A 23,481-nucleotide genomic window follows, 5' to 3' on the forward strand; every position below is an offset into this window, starting at 1 on the left:
AATCCCTTTCCTTTTTATCTTCTTTTTTGTTATCAATTGCGTGTGCGTATAGCCTGTATTTTCTTAGACTGTAGGAATAAATTTGCAAATTCAATCTCAAAACTTATTTTCTTACATCTTAAATTAATCACCTTTATTGATGCTCCTGATAAACAAGCAAGTCAGTATATGTACAAGTCATTGTGATATACTGTCAAATACCTGAAAGTACATAAGACTACAATGGAAGCAGAATTCCCCCCCATATATTACGGATAAATATTTTTGTTTATAATTGAACAATCCTAATAATAGGGATTTGACAAAGGAATATCTGAGTATTTCTCTTTTGTCTGGATTTTTTCTGTTCTATAAAAAACATGCACGTATTTTTTTCTAGAAAGTATCAATATTTAAATAATGTATGTGATTTATTTTTATTAGACTATTGAGTGTCTCTAACATTGTAGAAACAGTTTGGGGAAGAAACACATATGGAAGGGGAAAAAAATTCAGCCGTCTCAATGCTTTTGTCTATATATAACGTCAAAGGTGCAGTATTAATGTAATGCATTAATGTCAGCTAAGAAGAATGTTTCCAGCATCATGTCATGAAAAATCCAGGATGTTTTTAGAAAACTGGGGTCCCATAGCTGGTATTAGAGGGGTGTTCCAGTGAGGTATTGTACTGTATATCAATCTACCTATTATTGCACCTCTGACAAGCTTCGGGGAAGATAATTTTTCCATGCCTTTTTTTTTTCCATTTATGCACAAATTAACACAATAACGTGCATATTATATTACTAGTATACAGTTATGATTTAATTATTATATACACAATTAAACCTACTCGACTCCACATACTACAGAATAAGTCGAAGATTCATTTATGGATGCATGGGGGAAAAAAGCTGACTGAAACATTGAATTAACATAAGCAGAAATTGCCATTACATTTATTTATTAATGTATTTTTTTTATGTATATAGATGTCTGTATTGTCTTTGTGCGGTGCTTGAGAAGGGACCTGTACTGTAGATGGTATGTGAGCTGTTGGAGGATCGGGCGCTAGGTGGCGCACTTTCTTTCCCCGCTACACGGAGGCGCAGGGCAGAGAAAAACTCCGGAGACTGCGGTTTGTCACTACATGGCGGTAACGCAGCACATTGCGGTATTATTCTTCTACTTACTTATTTACGGCTTTTTTTTTACTCAATTTCTTTGGATTTTTATCCATTTGTTTATTCAATTGTAAAAGAAAATCGCGTATGTTTTGATTCACAGCGACCGTTGACTCCAATTCGACTCAACTGAGGCCTTGAACAAAAACCAGCGCGTATCATGATTAGCATTAGCGGCTAGGCTACTCCGAGCTAAGCAGCTAGCGCGGTCTTTATACTGAATGTAATACGTGTGTAGCTTCTGGGATGTTTTTTAAAAGCTCGGTTGTCGTTAGAGTTTATGTAGGATTAATTTCTAAAGTGGTGTGTGTGTGTGTGTATAAATTAAGGTTAATAGACTTGAAACACCAGCGCGGCCCTGCACAGGGAAACACCGCTAACGCTAGTTCAATGTGGGCAGATCTCGGGCTTAGCGTGTGGACGCTGTAATGTGTAAGACACCAGATAAATCATAAGTCAAACCTGAATTAAAACCTAAATATGTCTTTGGAAAGGTTTGTACATGGACGTGAGGGAGAAAGTTGAAATCGCTTGTGCTAACTCAAATGCAGCGAGGCTAACTCCAGCTCGTGCTCATAATAGGCGCAATGCTTTTGCTTTTTTTTTTCCTTCCGTGTTTCTTTTGACGACCCTGCTGTTAAAACAGTACAAAACACAGAGTAAAAGTGTCTCTATTAGTCTCCATTTGCGTTTTGGTATAACCGTTTGGGCCTTTAGCAGACGCGGTGACTTGAGTGCTGAACGATATATCGTTTCGGTATCGCAATAGTGATATCGCGGAATACGATAATATCGTGCGGGTTCTGAGGTCAGGCCTGATTAATGTAAAGGAATGTCAATATTCGTATCGATCACTATTCAAATTACTTTGAGTTCTCATGGGTTTCGTAGGCGATTTATTTAGTGTCTTTGCAACTTGAGAAAAGGAGTATTAAGACCATTTCTTGCGTATACTGCATTTAATTGGATCTGTACTCGCACAATGACAAAAGTCGAATCCAATCTAATGTTACAGAGGTCCACAACCTTTTTTTTTTCTTTTGCATCAGGGACAAGTTTCACACAAGATAGTTTTTCTACATCAAAGGGTCCTGTGTCCGTATATATTCAATATACTTTCCAATAACGTGCACATTTTGTTACTATTAGGGCTGTCGAGACGAACTCGGTAACGCACGTTTGTTTTAACGGCAGTCGTTTTATTACGCGCATTTCTGTTAAACGCATAAATACAAAATAGGGGAAATTAATCATTCGAAAGCAGCACACGTTTATTCACAACATCCTTTCTTTACTCTGGTATAAAAGAAAATCTACAGAAAATTTATTTTTAATCACACACAATTCGTTTTACTGATCAAGCATTAAAAAAACCCCGCCATGATGCACACGTCCGGCAATTAATACCGTCCGTGTGGAAACATAGCAAAGGTTCGGTTTGGTGTCTTGATGATTTGCGTAATTTAAAACACTGTAATTACTTTAAAACATTTACAAGAATATTTAGTCTTAATGCTCCATGTTGAGTGTGGTTTTACAAATAATAAGCATACATTTGCATAAAGCATTCATATTTGTTCGTCCCCATGTTGTTTAGATACTTTAAAAGTTGACAAATATTAATTTTAGTTACATTTAGGACCGATTTTTTAAAAATGTGCGATTAATCATGAGTTAATTCATGGCAGTCATGCGATAAAATATTTGAATCGATTGGCAGCCCTGATTGCTATTATATTTATTGTATTACATATATAATAAAAATGTAACTCATCGTAATGCAGAATTAGTGAAAGCTTAATTTAATCGATGGTTTTAAAAATTTGCGACTGAAACGAGTGCAGGAATGGTCTTTAAAAAAAAAATGATTGCAGGTAGGTGTTTTTTTTTATTATTATAAGTCAATAAATGGAAATAGCAAAAAAAATATGTTCTTGTCCTTTCTGTGCAGCCCAGTGGTTGGGGATCCCTGTAATATAGTATCATGGGAAAATCACATTTTGTTTGTTACACACATTTATACAGAGTACAACGTAGTGAAATACATGTCCGCAAATCCAGCTGTCGAAAATGTAAAAAATAGTTGTGAAATGTTATAAATCTAGGCTGAGTTTTTTTTTTTCTTCTCGAATTGACTCGCGAGTGATACGATCGAACAGCTTTATTTAGGTATATATTTTTTCATCTATTTTTACTTGGATAAAATGTATAAACAGATAGCTATCAGCCATGAAGGTGATGCCATTTTCTTGTAACTTCCATCATGTCCTGCAGAAAACTTGCTACCATCAGGGTTTATTTTGTAAGGGCTCTAACAGTAACAGTGACCCAGTAGCTAATTTTATTGTGCTTGTACAGATTTCTCCTTTTTTTTCCGCTTCGCCAGCTTTAGACTGCTGAGACATTTGAAGTGTGTGTCGTGTCCCGAAAAACTTCTCCACCGTCGTCTCAACCCTGGTCGCCTCGGTCAACCGGAGCCTCATAGGTGAGCATGTAAATCTATCATTGGTGATGCTAAGGTGTTTATCAGATTTTTGAGACATATAATGACTATTATCATATTTGATAGATCAAAAATCATGCACAGAAAGTTCACTGAAGGATGTAGGAAGGGAAAGATGTTGTTACTTAATACATTCTGTTTGTGAGATTTGACCTGTGAGTCTCATCCTGAGCTCTGTGTGCTAATAAAATAGAGGAGTCGAATATCATTAAATAGTTGTTTACAAGACTATTTGCTTCTTCTTTTTTTTTTTTACATGAAAAAAAAATGTCTTAACATTTTTATCAACTCTGCTGTCTGTGTAACTGTTTTGACAGATAAATCTTTAATTAGTCACAGACTCTAGTGTTTGGTTTGAAAGAGGCAGATGTAGAGAAAAGAAAAAGTAGTAGTAGTCACAGACTCTAGTGTAAAAATATGGCTTCCATATTTAAACTCGTTCTTTCTGTGTTTGCTGGTTGTTTCAGAGAGGCAAATCTCTAATGATGGAGAATGGACAAGGCACAGGCTCCAAGCTGGGCTTGCCACCCCTCACACCAGAACAGCAGGAGGCACTACAGAGGGTAATGTGTGTTATTTATTTATTAAATTTTTTTTTTGCTTGTTTGAAATAGTTTCTGGTGTAATTAGTTGTTTTGTGCACATAATTATTTGTCAGGACCAATATACCGTTGAGCAGTCTGAACAGCTTTCGATGCTGTAGGATTCGCTCATTAGTACCCGTCTTCAGCAGCCACCTCGCCAATCAGAATCTGATTATTTTTAGGCTGGTGCCCACTGGGAGTTTGAATTCAGAACGTTAACACGTCACTGTGCTTTCACTTTGCAGGCGAAGAAATATGCTATGGAGCAGAGCATTAAGAGCGTCCTGGTGAAGCAAACCATAGCTCACCAACAGCAGCAGCTTACTAACCTGCAGGTGAGTGAAGTGAAATACCCGCTCTGGTAAAAACCAGTGTTCCACAATTACCACTGAGTTAAATGTTGGTCAAGTTGACATCCACAAACGCAGCTGTTAGGGACATCGGATACATAAGTGCCCTTTTTTTTTCTTCTTTTTTTTAATCTCCAGGTTTTAAAGTGGCTGACTGTGTACAATTGTTTTTTTTTTCTTTTTATTTATTTATTTTTTTAATTGATTTTTTTTACTACCGTTAATAGACACATGAGTCCGAGAAAGGGTTGGAGAAGAGAGCTGGTTGGGCAACTCAAAATAAAAATAGTCAGATATTGATTTTTAAAGTATTTAAAAATATATATTTTTAAGTGTTTACGGAGAGTAAAATTTTAGCTCCCACGTTTCATCCCGCATTCCTTTTTTGGTGCCGTCTCAACCGAGCTGTTAAAGTAATTTCTGGATCGGTTCATTATGCACTCGCTGGCCACTTTAACCAGAACACCTGCTCATTCGTGTAAGTTTCCAGTCACTAATCTCACTGGAATGCACAATCCTGCAGATCGGTTAATGCCGATTAAAAAAAATAAAAAAATTTTTTTTATAATTGATCGTTTTAGTCTCTTGCAGTTTGAGTCTGTGCTCACTGTATCCTGCCAGTTCTTGGTGACCAGCAGTAGAGTGCATGCACTTCTCAGGGTTTGACATTTGGTATGTTTTCCAAGATGCTTTTCTGCATACCAAGTAGGTAACTTTTTGTGTAGCCTCCCTTTCAGCTTTAATTATTTGTTTGGTCAGCAGAACTGCAGCTCATTTAATGTTTTTTTTTTTGTTTAGTTTCACACCTTTCTGTGTAAACTCTAGATACTGTTTTGTGTGTCAAAGTCACAGAAGGTCAGCATTTATTTTTTAAATACTAAAACTAACCTCCTCTGGCACCAATGCCAAAGGGATACATTTTCTGTTCTGACATTTAACGCAGGTCTCTTGACCTGGATGTGTCGGAGTTTTATGTGTTGTGTTTCTGCAACGCGATTGGCCGATCGCATGAATGAGCAGGGGTATTAAAGTGGCCAACGAGTATGTCTATTGTTTTTTATCTTGATAAACATACACACCGTTCAGTATTTGTGCATCCCCTTTTTGGCAGGACATCATTTCAATTTAATTAAATATTATTTTTTTAAGCACAAATCCAGAAAGTTGCTGTTGCTCATCGTCTTATGTGTCATTCAGTTGTGGTTTAGTGATGTGCTCATTTTGTTAATAACAGTATGAAGAGGTAGGCGAGGCTTTAAACTAAGCAGGAAACGATTTAGTTACAGATTAGAGTGCAACTGAAAACACTTTTCTTCTGTCTGGAATCTGATATCTGTCTTGCAAAAGAAATAAAAACATATCTAACCTACTTTTCAGCACTTTTCCATTTTACTGTGTTTCAGATGGCAGCAGTGACTATGGGCTTTGGAGATCCTCTCTCACCCTTTCAATCGGTCAATAGATTATTAAACTATTTCTTTCTCTGTGCGCATTTTTGACACTTTGACTTTTGGTGCAATGACTGAGTGACATACCAGGCCAGATATACAGACTATTTGTCTCAGCATATTTCAAAAGTAGACATGGTTTTTGTTTCTGGGTTTAAAAAATTTATTTTTTGTTTATTTTTTTTTTTGTGAGGCGAATGATGTCTATGTGGTTGGTCACTCATTTCATCACAGGTTGCCAGGTTTCACATGGCTTTTATTATTTTAATTCTTGCAGAATATACAGTAGGTGAGAGAAGCAGAAATAGGCAGACTGTGTCAAGGATTTATTTCACTACCCATTATCATCACCGTTTAAAATGCGACATTATTTATTGCGGTCACGTTCCAGTGATCGTTTGCACATATAGACTTCATGCGCACCAAGCCTTTGTGTGTGTGTGCGTGTGTATGGGAGAGTGTTATGTGCTGGGGCTGTTGCAAATCCATGTCTCCTTTGTAAATATGCTGTGAATTATCAAAGGCAGTTTGGTGGGATGTATAATAAGATTAGCACAGAAAAAGTAGCCAGCAGCCAAAAAAAAAAGCAAACAGTCACAGGTTTATTTAGGTGGAGAAACGTTTGTAATTAAGAGACGTAAAAAAAAAAAGGCCTGTATACATTAATTATTAGGTTATGTGGTTTGTGCAGATTCGCCCTTCCTCTTGGAGAATTCCAGCGTAAGTCCAAAAGCCACCAAAGGAGGCACCTCAGGTTTCAGCTCATAATTGTGGTTTTGATGGTATGGTTTTGTTGAAATTGTCTTGTTGGAAATCTTTGCACTCCAGGTCAGTCATAACTGTACATGTTTTGAAATGTGTGCTGTGCAGGCTCAAAGTAAAACCCCTGAGCTCACTGTTAAACAGAAGGGCTTCACTGCATCCACTCTAACTCCCTGGCATTTATGCTTAAGTTGTAAGTTCATATACACATAAGCATACGAAACCCAAAGAGGACTAGAATTAGGCATTTGTTTTGAAATTGTAGTCAAGATTCTCTTTTTGCCATTTCTGTCTGTTTTGTGTGTTGTGCTGTTTTTTTTTTATTTATTTATTTATTTTTTTTCCTTTGTATTTATTTGTTTAACATCCTTCAGCATCCAGTATTCTCTCTCTCTGTCTCTCCCCTACATGACACCAGGTGGCAGCACAGAGGCAGCGAGCTCTCGCCATCATGTGCCGCGTCTACGTGGGATCCATCTATTACGAGCTCGGCGAGGACACCATTCGGCAGGCTTTCGCTCCGTTCGGCCCTATCAAGAGCATCGACATGTCCTGGGACTCTGTCACCATGAAACACAAGGTATAGCCACTAGGGGTGTGCGATATATCGTTTCCAATAATATCGTAATTTGTTGTTTTGGCGATGTGCGATTTGAATTTATCGAGTATATCGCATTACCCAAACAAAGCATACATTACAGGTGCCAATTAGAGCACGTTCTTTTACTGCATGATCCGGTTTATTAAAATGCATTTTGGAATGATCACAAAATTCAAGATATGGGGCAGAAAATGTCTACATTTCTATCATTTCATACAGTTAATATTACGCAAAAAGTGATGTTTTTTCCCCCTCTAAAATCAGCATGATTGCAATTTTAATATTGATTTTATACAACAGTTTACTAGACAAGAATTTAATATTAAGCGACTCGTTATAGACACTGACTCTATTTTTGCTCTATTTTGCCAACCAAAATAATTCCAAACAAAGCCGCGGCTCTGAGCCATAGTGAGTAAGGGAGTCATTTCGATTGAACCGAATCATTTAAGCGGGTGATTCATTCAGTATTAAATGTGACATACCGGCGGTTTTGCATTTTGCATTATACTATCTACTAACTGACCACCACACAGAATATGAAAAATTAAGGTTCAAAATAACACACTCAGCAAAATATCATCAAATTTCCGTTATCAATCAAATCCACAATAAAATAGCCACATTTTCTTTATACCTTAACATGCACAGCTTTGACATGCCTTTAAAGCAAAAAGCTTGTGTAGAAGTTTGGAATAAAGATGAACCCCAGAAGTAATAATTGACTCTGCATCTTGTCTTTGGCAGGGCTTTGCCTTTGTGGAGTATGAGGTGCCTGAGGCTGCTCAACTGGCTCTGGAGCAGATGAACTCGGTCATGCTGGGTGGAAGGAACATTAAGGTTGGTTTCAAAGCAATGGATTTATGAATAAATTACCGAAACTCTGTATGATTTGTGGATGTGATAAACGTTTCTGCAGCTTGGGTATAAACTGATGCTGTCTTCTATTTCCTTTCACTGATCTTTCGCTATAATAATGGAGCATTGTGTGATTTTTAGAGCACAATACCCCTTCTAGCAAAATAATACGTTAGAGTAAGTTGCAATTTCGAATCAAGGGGACAAGCCGGCCTGATTGAATAAATAACAGCTTCTAAATATGTACTGATCCCCGTACGAGATTAAATACTCAGCACTTTTTTTGGTGCTGTTAACAAACTTTGTTCGTAACATACACTTTAAATCCATTTTTTTTTTGTACTAAGCAATTTTTTATCTTTATCTTTTTATCTCTCCACTACCAATGATTTTAATCCACATCAGATGCTTCAAAGGCATATTAGAGAGGCGATATTTTTGTCATACGGCATACTCTTGTTTTAAGTGCGTTTTCAAAATGTTGTCGTTGTGCGCGTAAGTAAAATCAGTAGCAGCTGTATAAGCTGTTGTCCTTATTTGTTGCTGAGTTTGTTAGATTTCTAGATTAAACCAATTCGAAAGTTGTGCAGGTAACGTGTCTGACGTGGATTACGAGGTGAGTCATTTGCTGTTAGTGGGTGAATGAGCGTGTCAGTTGATTTCTGTTTTGGAGCCCTGTTCCTGTAGGTACTGCAGAGACTGGGTGCGCGACGTAATCGTGCACTGCTCTCAAGCTCAAATGCGCTGATGATGGACTGTGCCTGGCTGCTGTCGCGTGGCCGCCCCACCTGCAGCACAAACACTGCACAGGACGCAGCTGACCATTACACTCCAGCAGTCACGTTAAACACAATAGGACATTTACAAACCACAGACAGCCCTATGTTTTAAGGTGGTAATTACTAATGTATGGCTTTTGTTATGGGAACATTTCCCACTGCTCAGAATGGAGCAAAGCAGAACAGATTTAAGCTAAATGAAATATGAATATATTAATTATTTTAGTAAATATTGAGGAAGATAAGATGCATTTAAACGGTTATATACTTTAACAAAGAGTATGTGGCATCTGTGATTGGCCTCTAGAGGCTGCTATTGTACTGTATAATGACAGTCAACCTTCTCAGGTGCTCCACCAACCCGCAAAAATCCTTTGCCGATCTCTTGGTCGATGAGTCGGCCGACCTCTAGTGAAAATATACTATTGAGGAATGTGCTGTTAACTGCATCTCCGTTTGGCAGCATTATGCATTATTCTTCAGGGCTGGCAGGACGCAGCTGACCATTAAACATTAAGCAGTAAAAGTTTGGAACAAAGTGGAAAAGTTTAAGCTTTTTTTATTTCTTTATACCAGTAAACACTGTTAGGTAGTTACACTAGACAGTTTAATGGCTCAAGATTCTGTTAGATCAGTTAGACATTAAATAATGATCCAGCGGCCCTTTTCAGATCACACCCATAGGCATATCCTTACAAGCTCATCTTCATACACTGGTGCTCAGTAGCCCCCTGTGCTGGTATATATGCTGTAGGTAGGGCGGCCAGGTAACATCGGACAGGCACAGCCCATCATCGACCAGCTGGCAGAGGAGGCGCGCGCATACAATCGCATCTATGTAGCCTCAGTGCACCCGGACTTGTCCGACGACGACATCAAGAGCGTCTTTGAGGCTTTCGGCAAGATCAAAGCCTGCATGTTGGCTCGAGAGCACACCACGGGGAAGCACAAAGGCTACTGCTTCATCGGTGAGCAGAAGGAACTAAAATGTTGATCTGATTTTAAGCAGTCAGTGCCGTTTTAATGACTGGCTGTTAAGGGAAGAAATTGATTTAAAAAAATTTATTCACATAATTGTTGTATTCATGTAACATAATTGCACTAATTTGACGCAGTGTTTTTGGTGGTAATTCAAGTCTAATTTAACGCTACTGTATTTGATGCATCTTTAAAATGTTCTCAATTGGTTGACTATTTTGGACATTGTGACTCCTATTTCCTGTCTATGTGGCTAGAATACGACAAGCCTCAATCATCAATAGATGCCGTGTCCTCTATGAACCTGTTTGACCTGGGAGGCCAGTACCTGAGGGTTGGGAAGGCTGTGACACCTCCCATGCCCCTGCTGACCCCAACCACTCCCGGAGGTTTGCCGCCTGCCGCGGCTGTGGCTGCTGCCGCTGCCACTGCTAAAATCACAGCCCAGGTGAGTGATTGCAGCTCTGCCAAAGACGTGGCTCGACTGCCGTCAGCAGACCCGCCAGCCTTTATTCGTTTTGTGTAGGAACACTGTATTTTAACAATATATTTTGACACTACACACTGGTGTGGGTTATTGCACAAGAATATGCCAGAAGAATACTTCCATCTCTTCCACGTTGTGTGGAAGTGTGTGTGTTAATGGACATTTTAATCTGGACTGATTAAGAGTAGTGAGTGTTTTTTACCCCTTTAAAATCCACCAGTAATCGGGTAGTAACTCTTGCCTTGATTCAGTTTTCCTGCTTGAAAGGGGCCTGAAGTGATTCTCTACCTTTCTGTCAATGTAAAAGGAGAATGTAAGGAGTTCCTTAATGTGACCTAAAATCTAGGCAGGTAGTACTATAGTGAAAATTAATCCCATAGTGGATTTTACCGATAATGATAACTAGGTTGGATCGTCGCCAAAATTAATCAACTGAAAAATTTATACCAAAAAACCTAATAGTATGTAAAATTGTGCTAAATGAAATAAATATGAATAATTATATTGATATAAATCTAGGAAAATAAGACGTATTCACAGAATACAAAAAGTGACTCCCTATATAAGAAAATAGTTACATACAAAATTCATAATATAAAAGACATTTCTAAAAAACAGCACGTTGTGTCAGTGATTTACCACTAGAGGCTGCTGTTGTACTGTATAATGGCAGCGGACCTTCTCAACTTCTCCAGCAACTGGAAAAACTATTGATGGATCGTATTGTTCCAGCAATCAACTACCGGTCGACCACTAGTAAAAATGTGTACAGGTTTCTTCTCTTTTTGCGCTTTCTCTCCCCTTTCTCTCTTTTTTTACTTTGATATTTGTTGCATAATTTAGTCTGACTTTGAGTGCTTATGTTTATGCATTATTCCAGGTGTCCATCAATCTAATAAGTCATCCAGATTTAACCAGACTATCGAATTTCCTGAAAATTTTCAACAGTTCTGTGTCTTTTGTGTTTTTCCTGTGTGTGACGTGTTGTTTAGGAGGCTGTTGCAGGGGCGTCCGTGTTGGGCTCATTAACGTCCCCCGCTCAGCTCCTCAGCCAGCAGATGGGACTCCCTCAGGCGGTGCTGGCAGCACAGGCCCCAGGCTTAATTACAGGTCTGACACTAGATTTATCAGTGTAAAATAAATCAGTATTGTTTAGAATTGTGTAAGTTCTCATGCATTCCCCCCCTACTCTTTTTCAAGGTGTAACTCCTGTCCGGCCAACTCTGCCCGTGGTGCCTCAGGTAGGCCTAGTAAACCCTGTGCTGGCATCTCCACCCATCACATCCAGCGCCCCATCCACAGGAACACCAACAAGCACGACTCAGCAGATGCCTGAGGTTAAGAGGGAGGTACAGGGGACACAACAGGAGAAAGATGAAGCCCGAGCAGATGCCACAGAGCAGAGGAGCGTGAATGAGCAGGCGCAGAACAGAAGCAGTGAGACCAGCCCTACAGTCACACACTCAGGGGTGAGTAATAACATGTAGCACTGTGTTTCCCTGTGGAGTATTATTACTGATGCACCATTCGGGTAAACACAGACAACACTGCAGAATAAAAAAATGGAGGAACAGGGAGAAAACTGTGTGGGGCAGAGAGAAGATTCGTATGGAAGCCTGTTTCCGCCACAGTTTTTATTTTTATTTTTATTTTTTATCTTAATTCCAAAACCCCATATACGATCTATTCTTTACCCAGTAAAAGAGAGTTTCTGCAGAAATCCATTATTCACACAGCCTCGTCCATCCACACCGGAGAGTACTCTACCCCGATATTTTGATGTCAAATGGCAAATAAATGCATTAAATGGGTTTAGTTTTCAGACCTTTTTATGCAATTTCAGCAATAAAAATGTAAATTTTTCTAAAATAGGAAAGAAATTACTCGTTCATTTTAAGAGACTTGTCTTTTCTCTTGTATATTTAGTATTGCTCTTTAATAAAGAAAAAGTACTTCTTATACGATTACTCGATCAGTCGTTAAATAATCGATAGCATGTTCGCTTGGAGAAGAACCCTGAACATGTCATCACTGTAAAACAAACATGACCATAAAAACACACAAGACAAGGAATCTTCCAAAACGTAGCGCCAAAGAAAATACCGGAATAATTACGGAATATTAAACTGAAAGACTCGGTCTAACCGATGCCGTAATCAAAACTCTGTAAAATGGAAACGGCCACCGCTGCTGGCATGGCATTAACAAACAATAAACAAACAAACAAAAGCTTTCACCTTGGTATTGTATAATATTGGTGTACACCACACCCCCTAGATGGACATGAACCTTTTTTCACATGCAGTGGAAGATTATATGTAGAAAGAAAATGCTTCCCTGCCTAGAAAGATCTTTTGATTTCCAGGTTTGTTTAATCCCTTTTTTCTGCTTTCTCTTGTTTTTCTTATGTATAGTCTACAGTAATGGTGTTGCGCAACATGGTGGGCCCTGAAGACATAGACGATGACCTGGAAGGAGAGGTGACCGAGGAATGCGGGAAGTTCGGCGCCGTGAACCGGGTCATCATCTACCAGGAACGTCAGGGCGAGGAAGACGATGCTGAGATCATCGTTAAGATTTTCGTGGAGTTTTCCGAGAGCGGGGAAATGAACAAGGCCATCCAGGCCTTAAACAACCGTTGGTTCGCGGGTCGCAAGGTCGTGGCCGAAGTCTACAATCAGGAGCGTTTCAATAAAAGCGACCTTTCGGCATAAGACTGACCAACTTCCTTTCCACCTGCTCAAACTCATTCAGCCTCCATCTCTGCGGCTCGAGTTTTGGGATTCTTTTAAACTTGTAATTATTTTTTTTTTTATTGTGGTCAATAATAATATTGGGGACGATCCCATTGGTGGGATTTGACTTAGAAAACATTTGTGCTTAATGAATTTGTTTTGTTTTGTCATCACCTACTGTGAAAGATTTTTTTTTTTCTCTTTCTTTTTTATGTTTATTTTTCAAATCGTTTTCTAATTTGTCAATTTGGTTCTTCTATTCTCTTATGCTCTGACCTCCAACACAATTTCTTTTAGGCCATTTTTTCCCCCTCCATCACTGTTCTGTTAAGATTCTAAACATTGTATTTGGGTCATTGGTTCTGAATTTACCAAACAATAAATTCTTCAAACATGCCGTCCTTATTGTTTGTGAATCAAGTGCTTGTAAGGGTAATGATTGTGGTGTTAACAACAATGGATAGCTAAAGCGAATGGAAATTATATTAGACATGGGAGATTTTTAGAAGGTTAACGCTACACAGGGTTTCTGTGGGGTCTTAAAGTCTTTTAAAAAATTAATAAAGTAAAAAAATTATCTGAATTTTAGGCCTTAAAAAGTATTTAATTCGCTGTTCTACATCTTAGTTTTAAACAGCTCTTAATTTTCCGATGTCCATGTAACGCTTCCTTGAATGCTCATTGAAATGCTCCCGCAGCACTTCAGAATATTTATTTTTCAGTTTGTTAGTTTCCATGGTGGTGTGTTTGGTTTTTCCGCTAGTTCAGATATAATTTGCTGTATTACGACTACAAATGAGACAAACATGCAGCAGCCAATCAGCTTTCTGTTATTGGTGTTAATCTCTTTTTTTTTATTGTACCAAAAATGTAATTTTTGTTTCTTTTTCAGCTATAGGGAAATGCAAGAATAGTGATACTTGGCTTAAAAAAACAAAAAGGAATTTAAGGCCAATGACGTATTTGTGTGTTTTTAATGTTGTGAAATAGGCTTTAAATTTCCTTCCTAATGGCTAATATGCTGATACTGGGTAAGGAACCAACTTACTGGGTAATGGTTCCTTACTGGGTAAGGAACCATTGAAAAATCAGCACTGTGAGGAAAAAAAGAAAAGAAAAAACTCGGCACACGTACAGTAATAACGCTTACATAAATGTATGTAGAAATGATGTAGGTTACCTCACTGATCTCAGAAAACAGAAGTCACAATGAAGTGCTGTGACGCCACTTTGCCAGGCCATCTCTGTCTGATCAACCAGGCTGATAGTAGGCCAATTCATCATCCTTAGAATAGGTTCTTATGTACATGATCATTGTACATACGATTGCTAATAAAAAGCTGAAATATTATAGGGAAACAGTAGGAAGCGCACTTTCCTAAATTACTAAATGGAGTAGCGTCTGTAAGCGACCAAAATTTAAAGAAACCAAGTCCAATGCAAATACGTCAGACGTGTTTTCTTTTTACCCCTTTTTTTTCTCCGTCCAAATTACATTTTCTACTCTTAAAATCTGCTAATAAAAATCTCTAAAAATATTTATTCCAACATTTACACCTTTACCAGTGCTCGAATTTCTTATGATGGTCCCCACTTGTGTAATTCATATATTTTATACTAAAATAATATTGGGGACCCCCATTTAAATCTATTGTTTACTTGTCATGGGGGGGGTCCCTAATGCCTTATGTGGAGTCCTGGATCCCCCCCTCAATTCGAGCACTGAGATGAGGCTTTGTCGTATACTCCAGAAAAGAGTGAAAACGTGAGAGATGTTCCAGATGAAGTGTTGGATTCACATTGACGTATAGACTATAAAGCCAAAAGTTTTGTCAGTGTTCATCTGAGCATGACACCTATACATGACTTTTTGAAAATGTTGTTACAAACATGTCTTCGCATGTCATCGAACCAAGAGGCCCAAACATGTCAAATCAGAAATCCATGGACACACAGTTTGCTAGGATTTGACTTCAAGCCCACAGAGCATCAGTGGGAAAACACTGCATCCCAGACCTCTCATCCCAGTGCCTGATCCTCCTGATACTCTTCTCAAATCCTAAATCCCTACAGCCTACAGTCACCCTTCAAACTATTCATGGACATTTCTTGCTTAGGCAATAAGGATATTCATTTTTTTAATAAAACTTGACAATTAAATAAACTTTTCACCAGCCAGAAACTATTTTTATTGTATTAATTGTGCACACTAATATTTAATTAGACAAAAACCTTTCGACATTAATAAACCCACAGTGTCTTGATTTTAGGAACAGCACATTCTTCAGTTCATTTTACCGCTAATCGCTGATTAAACTTTGCATCACATCAATAATATAATATTACAATAATGTAGTATTTAATAGCTTATATTTTATTGCGAAACGTGCAACATTGTGAATAACGCTCTACGTTGCGAAACCGCTGATCAGAATCAACAGGGTCCTCACAATTTCATCCGAATTGGCAGGAGTTCAACGACTACAGCGAACAACGCGTCAGGGAGGGGGGAGGGCTGGAGAGGTTTTTCTTTTCCCAAACGTTTTCTGTACAGCTCCGTATTCTTTGCTGTGATTGGTTAGAACTGGTTGAAATCCTTTACTCTGATTAGGTACCGAGTAAGAACGGGAGGCGGGGTTTGTCAGAATGCGGGTGGGGAAAGAATGCGCCATGGACGGAGTCGACTCGTTGTAGTCCGAACGATGAAGACGTAGTTGGAGGGGGAGCGGACATGGTGAGAACGCGGAGCTCGGGCTGACTCAGTGCCGTCAGAGCTTGGAAACTTCCTGGCGCAGGAGCTGGACCTGGAGGCTGAAATTTATGGTAGCCGTATGAGTAAGCACGTAGCGGCTGACTCGCGGACGCGTCGGGGACTCGGGTCGTTGTGGCCGCGGCGGAGGAGCACAAAAGCCGGCGGAGGCTCTGGAGCGCTGCCGTGCGGCTAAGACGGAGAGAGCGGCCGCGGACCGCGCTGTTTCTCCTGCTCGCAATATTTTAACCCTCCGTTTTTTTATTATCTTTGGGGCTTTAAAAAACATTAAAAGTGTTCGTTTTATTACTATCTAAAACCCGAACGTTAGTTTTTTATTCGTTATTTTATTTTTAATTTAAAATCCATGGCTAGCAGTCGAACTAGCCTGATAGACTAGCCTCACAACAACAACTGCACGAGCGACGGCACCTACTTCACCTACATGGAGAAACAACAATAATAATAATAATAATAATAATAATAATAATAATAAAACCCAAACAAGGATTTCAAACGAGAAAATATATATAATTTGTCGCTGTGTCTGGAATAAAATAAGCATTTCTCGATAGAATAGGGGCGTTTAATGAGTGGTGAGCAGAGCTCCAGTTTATTAGGTACTGTTTTGTTTTTGGAGAGGGGGGGATTTGTTATAATAGATGTGAGTTAAACGAAAACCAGATGGATAGATAAGGTTTTAGAAACAAGAAGGACTTTTTTTCCGGGTTGGATTTTTGTGTTTAGAAGGTCTGGAAGTGAAAGCCAAGGATTTCCACAACAGCGACGTCTTGAGAGATTTATCCCCCACCGCATCCTCACCCTCACCCGCACCTCAGCCCGGCTCTAATGCGGAGGCTCTGAGTTTTCCTTCTTTCCCTCTCCTCCCCTCCCCCCCCCCTTGAGGCCCACCATGCTCAAGTGCATCCCGCTCTGGCGGTGTAACCGCCACATTGAGTCGGTGGATAAGCGGCACTGCTCTCTCCATAACGTGCCTGATGAGATCTACCGCTACACCCGCAGCCTGGAAGAGCTCCTGCTGGATGCCAACCAGCTCCGAGAACTGCCCAAGGTAAGAGAGTCGTGACCATCACTGATGAGACTCATGAATTAACTTCTTTTTAGACACCTGTTGTCCCTGAACACTACATGCAAGACAAAATGCGCACCCAGTTGATGACTGGTTCCTTTTTGAATCCGGCTTTGGTTTGAAGTTTTCTTCATCATGCCATCTTGGAAATGTTTTCCTTTCCACAGTCGCCACTGGCTCCTTAGGGACTTGTGAGATGGTGTCCAAAAGTTTCGAGACCTGCTCTGTTTACGTTTATTTACCCAGCGTTCCAGCCACTTCTGAGACACGTCCTGGGCGTCTTCTTTTCGAAGTGTCAAGCACCTGCTTTGTGAAAGAGTGCGAAGTCCGCAGGAGCCAAATCTGGTGAGATCTGTGAGATCATGTGGCGTGGCCTCCGACGATCATCATGCACCAGTTGTCTAATGGTTGCGAATATTTTCCCGATCTCTCGTCATCTCCCAGTGGTGTTCTTCCGCTCTCGAAGCGTACATGCCACTCGCAGCGTCACCATACGTCAAACGTTACTGTGCCGAGTTTCACGCAGAATTTCAGGTTCGTTCTTACTTGCTGTCCACAATGAAATCGCAGACGTGGTAACACTCGTGGACAGAATAGCACCATTGGTCTCGAAACCCTTTGCTGCCACCTCATACAACTATAAGGAGCACACTTGCACATTCTTTTATAAACTATTAATCTCCGTAAAGCTGCTGTGTGTCTGTGTGACAGAGTCCGTTGTTAAAAACGCCATACAAATAAATTGTAATTGAGTCGAACTGTGCGGTCACATTTCCGCCGAAAAAAAAACTAAATCGGCGCACGTGTCAGAAGTAAGTTGCCTTTTGGTTTGTTTGCTGGTTTGTTTTGTTTTGTTTTACACATCCCATAATACAGTAGTAGATGTTCACAACATCTCCCGAAAGCGCCACGTCTCTTCAGTCTCATGGGTCAGTCTGCGCCTCGTGGGTTAAGTTTAGCAACTTGCGCCTACACCAAAACGATACAAAGCACACGATGCTTCCGTGTCAATTCAGGGTGGAATCACACTCTGACTGCAATCAGACAGCATGAGATTTCAAAACGTAACCACGGTTTCGGACCGGACCGGTTTCACTTTTGGTGCCTGTGGAATCAAGCCAAGGTTTGATTCGATCTGCCCCTGGACATTACACACAGTTATTTGAGCTTCCTAGCGGTGAAATTCAGTAAAACGGTGTGGGGTCCACATTTTGTATGAAAACAAAAACAAGGAAAACAAATTCGGGCCAATCAAAGAGACGTCTCTACTTATGGTAATCGTTGCTTCGGAGGAGAACAGAGTAGCTGCTGTATGTGGATTTTCAGCTTTAAAACTGCAAAATCGCCTCTGAATTATAGCTTTTCAGTTAACACATGGGTTGGAGACAGACCAAGGATCAATAGTTTAGATCTGTCTTTTAGACGCCAACAGACAGACTGACTAGACATCCAACAGACAGTGGGACGAGGGGAAGAACTCGTTAATCTCATGGCCGGGGTTTGTCTACTACGGAAATGTGCTTAGAGCCGTGTAACGTACTCCTCTTAAGAGCCCTTTTTGAAAAACAAAAAAAACACTAATTTGTAGGAGTGTGTGGGTGTGAACGTGTGGGAGAGAGAGATTGTGTTGCAACTTCACTGTAGTGGCTTCCATACCAAGCGCACCAGAGGGTTCAGCGTGCCTGCGTGCGCGTTAGTGCGATCTGAGGTTGGAAAGAAGCGTAGGAGGGGTGACTCGTGAACACCGTAGCCTCAAGAAAGTGCTAAGTGACCCTTGCAGGCTGTCCGAAGCCGTGTGTGCGTGTAGACGTCTGACATATTGATGCTGCTCAGCCTGTAGTAAAGTGTTGTTCACTAAGCCGGAGTGATACATTGATGGTGCACGGTCACCGTATGTCATTTTTGAGTACGGTTCACACACGGACAATCGATTTTTCCCCCCCTGTGCCATTGGTCTGTAGGCGGATGCCGTTCAAACACACTTATTTAATTTGTAGTATTTGGTTAGATCAGGAATCGCACACTTCCATGTTGTTCAGGAGGTAGGATTCAGGGGCAGTGCTAGATTTGCAGTCCAAGCAAAGTGTGTGTGTGTGCACTAAATTGTGCACAGCGTAGGATACTTTTTAATAGTTAATTAACTGAATATAAAACCCAAGCCCGAACACACAATCTCCTTATGCCTGGGTTCGGTTAGCGATTTGTTCTCTCCAGCTCTTTGGAGTTAAATGTGGAAAAAAATCAGCATCGTTTGGAGATTTTTTTTTCCGACGCTGAACTGTCATTAACCGCATTTCAGGCTTCCATCCGACCCGTATTCACACGACGGACACGTTGTTACCTTTCTATGGAACGATGATATTATGAGCCAACGTTTTACCTTCCTTTTCAAATTCACTCCCGGGCCTCATTTACTCTTCTGTCTTTCTGTAACCTGCCACCATATTTGTTGACAGGGAGTTGTCCGAGTGGGAGTGTAGTTCGGCCATGTGCTGCCTGATATACTGTTATACTTCACACTAGCACTGCCTCAGAAGTCTGTGTGGTATGCGCTTTTTGAGCATCGCCTTCAACATTTTGCTGGAAGGATGTTCCCCTAGATGTCGGAGTGTGCTTGTGTAGATTAGCGCTCATTCAGACGCAGTAATGTCAAGAGGTGAAAAGGCCTTGGGTGCAGTCAGCGTCAAGGTCGGAGCTCTTATAGCAAAAGATCCTCCACTCCGACCCATGCAAAGCACATCTTCATGGAGTTTGTGCATGACTTTGTGCACAGGAGCATCGTCATGCTGTTTGGAAGGCCTCATTAAAGAGCTCACAGTGAAAAACTACAGATACGCAAGATATGTTCCATCTGCGTCGCTTATTGGCATCAGTAAACGGTCATGCTGCATGGAGAAAAAGCTTGTGCCTCTTGTGTCCCGAGCGTGCCATATGGTGAGTCGCAGTGTGTGTCGTGGCCCTGCGATGTGGTGTAAGATTGGGCGTAAGCTGCTTGAGCTACAATGCACCCTTCCTCAGTTAAGCTTTAATCACGGCCGGCTACATACTGACACGCTTTAGATTTTTTGCACCTGAACACCTCTCGTAATGCAGAAATCTTAGTCGTGTGTGTGTGTGTGTGTGTGTGTGTGTGTGTGTGTGTGTGTGTGTAAAAGCTCCGGTCCTGCGTTAAGAAGCTTAACGCTGACTAACAGGCACGAGCACCTAAAGCACCAGAGGTGAGCAAGTGTCTAAAGCTGTATGTCTAGTTTATGTATTAACTACAGCAAAGCAATAACCTCAAGAGGTCTAACTAGAACCGAGCTTTAATTAATTGGTGTGTGTGCATGCGTGTAAGTGCAAGACTGCGGATGGGGCTGGCTGGTTGGCCAGCATGAACAGATGGAGGTTTAGTTGTTCATGCTGGGTTTAATGATGTTCACCCCGGTGCTCAGCGACACCTACACAGAGGCTTATGTTTATCAAGCAGGTGTAAGGAGACTCAATTTACATTTATAGCATTTGGTAGACCTCCATGTCCAGAGTAACTTATTTATGCAGCTCAGTGGTTGAAGGTTATGGTTCCTTGCTCAAGGGCACACAAACTCCTGACCTTTTTATTGGCTTAATCGTGCTCATTACCAGTTTTGTTTATAAGTGAACAACACCCATGTATCACAAATGCCGAAGTAAAACGTACTAACGCCTGGTGCGCGAGTATGTGACGTATTTTAATACCCGCCTGACCGAAACAAACGATCAGCTTCGAGCTCACATTCGAGCGTGGCTTTATTGTCTTTATTTCCTCATGCTATGTATAACCACCGAAGTGACCGCATATCCTCCTAGCAGACGAGTTGTGTAATGGGTTTGCTCACGCTGGACTGTGTTTATTTTAGCGACACGTTCGACCTTGAAAGGAGATGGCACAGAAATGCGTCGCAGGTTCACATTTCGGTTCTCGTCACACCCTGTTCGGGATTTTGCAGAACGGCGTTAATCGGGACGGGCGTGTTTAAATGTTGCTAATCATTTGCAGAGACCCGTATTTATTCGATTGAAGGAGTGATCATACAACATGAGAATGCAGGGGGGTTTTTTTCGTCTAAATTTCCTGCATGGTAAAGGAAGTGGAAATGGTACATAAAACACCGGCATGCTGGCAGAAATTAAACAAGTGAAAATGTATTTTATTTGATGTCCATCATAGCCATTTTAAGTGTTCTTTTTTTTAAACATTGAAACAAGAGACATTTATAACTGCCCCTCAATATCAATGTTCAGGCTCCCCCCCATTATAAATTACCCCCTTCAATCACCACAAACCTCCGGCTCTTTCTCTTTATGCAATCCTTAATTTGTGCTATCTCTTCGGATGTCCTTTTTTTTTTTTTTTTTTTTTTTTTTTTTTTTTGGTCAGAGCGAAACCTCCCCGGCTATGCACAGTGGACGCTCCGGAGAGCCTGAAAGCTTTAGTTCCTGAACCCCTGCACTTCCACAGCCTTTCATCACCAGTGAAAAGCTTTAGTAAAAGCAAGCCAGCTCATGTTAATCATTTACATGCTATCACTCGCACATACTGTAAGTAAACCGCCCCGTTTCTCTTCTCCATGCGCACATTTAAGGAAAAGGGAGGTTCTTGCAGCTAACCTAAGGCCTTTTTTTTTTTTTTTTTTCAAGCTTAACTTTGACGGTCAGACCAGATCTTTCAACAGGTTACATAGCAGGCTCTTTGAGCTAAAACGATGCGGTGTGCCCAATCGCAAACCCTAAAACGTTGAGCGAAAGCATGAGGAACTTTCATCAGCCTGGTGTAGAGGTTCTGAGTGCCTCCAAAGACATCCTTTGCCTCTAACATAAAAAAAAACATATGTTTGGAAGAGTCTGATGTCCCAATACTTTTGCCTATAAAGCGTACAATCGATTCTCGTTTCTCGTACTCCGTTTGTCATAACCCTTTGTTGTGATAGATATCAGGTGCACATTTTCAGGTGGCTTGTTTGAAAAAGCAAGACCACATGACCTGACCAATATGCGTACATCTAAAATAGGACACAGCGATAAGGGAAGAAAGAGGAGCCTTACATTTAATATGCATCTAGCAATCATGTCATATGCTGAAATATTGGCTACTTATGCTTATTGTGCGTTAACTGTTTGATAGGCGCGGCGTTATTCTGATTACTGCAGCTGCGGAGCTTCTGCAGTATAATGTTTTAAATAAAAATGCCAGTTTGCTGCTTCTTAATCAGACTTTCCATCAGACTCACTTTAATACTGCAAAAAACGGAAATCATTTTGGCTTGTTTTGATGCCACTATATTTCTCCTGAGATCACAGCGTCTGTGCACGGCGCTGTAGGTATGTCGGAGCAGGGGAAAGTGCAAAAAAATCGAGACGTTGAAAACATTATCCACACACCGCATCAAACAGCATGCGCTTAGGACTGTGACCCATCCCCCCCCGCATAGCAACATCCCATCTTTGTCCCACAACCTAAACCCAGATTAAGGCTTCATTTGTCTGTGAAAACATGCTTCAGACCTCACACACACACACGCACCCTGCAAGCATGCGAGACACATTTCTTTCAGACGTCTCCACTTGAGGGCTCTACAGTCATCATTACACTCCCACAATGTGAACAATGCACCACGTGCTGTATCCTACCTGTCTGTTTTTTGTTTTGTTTTAAGTGTCGAGTGCAGGGTTGCTGTAATACTGCTTCAGTACATTCTCCGATACATCAACTATGAGCATGAAGAGCATTTGGTTTCAGGTCCTACAGTGATGCACAATGTCTTATAAATTATATTTATTGCAAACATAGGTGACCCGCTATTTTTATTTTATTAGCCAGATGTGTCCTGATGCATGAACATGTTCAACTAGATTAAGGATTTGCTATGGTGGTAGCTAATATAGGGAAATGGTAACGATGATGGTAGCTAATATAGGGGAATGGTAGCTATGGTGGTTAAGCTGCTGGCGTACTGATTGGAAGGTCGGGGCTTCAAGCCCCGATATTGTCAAGCTGCCGCTTTGGGGCGCTGTATCATGGCTGTATCATGGCTGATTCATGGCTGATTCTGCGCTCAGACCCCCGCTTTTGAGCAAACTGAGATATTCGAAGAAAGCATTTCACTGTGCTGTAATGTATATGTGACAAAAAAAAGGCTGTGATTGTGCGATGTGTTAAGTTTTTGGAAGTAGCCAACATGGCAGTCGTGTCCCAAGCCAAAAGTGCATGCAGTGTGTCCATACTGCATATTTAAACTTTATTTATCTTAATATTTTAAGATACCGTGAAGCACTGAATCAGACCAGAATTAAATGACTGACATTGCACGGCTCAGAAGGTTGATTAAGAAGCGAGCTTTTATTTAAATACTGTCCCAAAATGAAGTGGAAAAGC

General features: G+C 40.6%; 2 protein-coding genes and 1 long non-coding RNA gene across 58 annotated transcripts in view; 2 read left to right on the forward strand and 1 right to left on the reverse strand.

Annotated features, from left to right (window-relative positions):
• Positions 1 to 977: 977 nt before the first annotated feature.
• Positions 978 to 13,645, forward strand: puf60b (poly-U binding splicing factor b). Of its 7 annotated transcripts, none has more exons than XM_083542016.1 (12): positions 978 to 1,153; positions 3,550 to 3,648; positions 4,134 to 4,229; positions 4,496 to 4,585; positions 6,004 to 6,054; positions 7,229 to 7,390; positions 8,159 to 8,251; positions 9,803 to 10,016; positions 10,284 to 10,474; positions 11,506 to 11,623; positions 11,714 to 11,982; positions 12,928 to 13,645. In XM_083542016.1, exons 3-12 carry the CDS (start codon positions 4,149 to 4,151, stop codon positions 13,225 to 13,227), a joined length of 1,569 nt encoding a protein of 522 aa, XP_083398142.1. In that variant the 5' UTR covers positions 978 to 1,153; positions 3,550 to 3,648; positions 4,134 to 4,148; the 3' UTR covers positions 13,228 to 13,645. The 7 variants fall into 7 exon arrangements, with proteins under 7 accessions (XP_083398142.1, XP_083398143.1, XP_083398144.1 ...); XM_083542017.1 differs by having other exon boundaries at positions 11,509 to 11,623; XM_083542018.1 differs by lacking the exon at positions 6,004 to 6,054 and having other exon boundaries at positions 997 to 1,153.
• Positions 13,402 to 15,389, reverse strand: LOC310726470. The gene is made up of 2 exons (XR_014533773.1): positions 14,344 to 15,389; positions 13,402 to 14,309 (listed from the first exon to the last, which is right to left on the reverse strand). It is a non-coding gene; the product is annotated as an uncharacterized lncRNA (long non-coding RNA).
• Positions 15,390 to 15,904: 515 nt separating this feature from the next.
• Positions 15,905 to 23,481, forward strand: part of scrib (scribble planar cell polarity protein) — a 77,749-nt gene continuing 70,172 nt past the window's right edge. For all 50 annotated transcript variants that reach the window (XM_083541910.1, XM_083541929.1, XM_083541957.1 and 47 more), the window contains exon 1: positions 15,905 to 17,069. In XM_083541910.1, coding sequence (XP_083398036.1) covers positions 16,911 to 17,069 — 159 coding nt within the window. In that variant the 5' untranslated portion in view covers positions 15,905 to 16,910. The remainder of the gene's footprint in view (positions 17,070 to 23,481) is intronic.

This window comes from Silurus aristotelis (assembly GCF_946808225.1).
Source record: "Silurus aristotelis genome assembly, chromosome: 5".
Classification (NCBI taxonomy): domain Eukaryota; kingdom Metazoa; phylum Chordata; class Actinopteri; order Siluriformes; family Siluridae; genus Silurus; species Silurus aristotelis.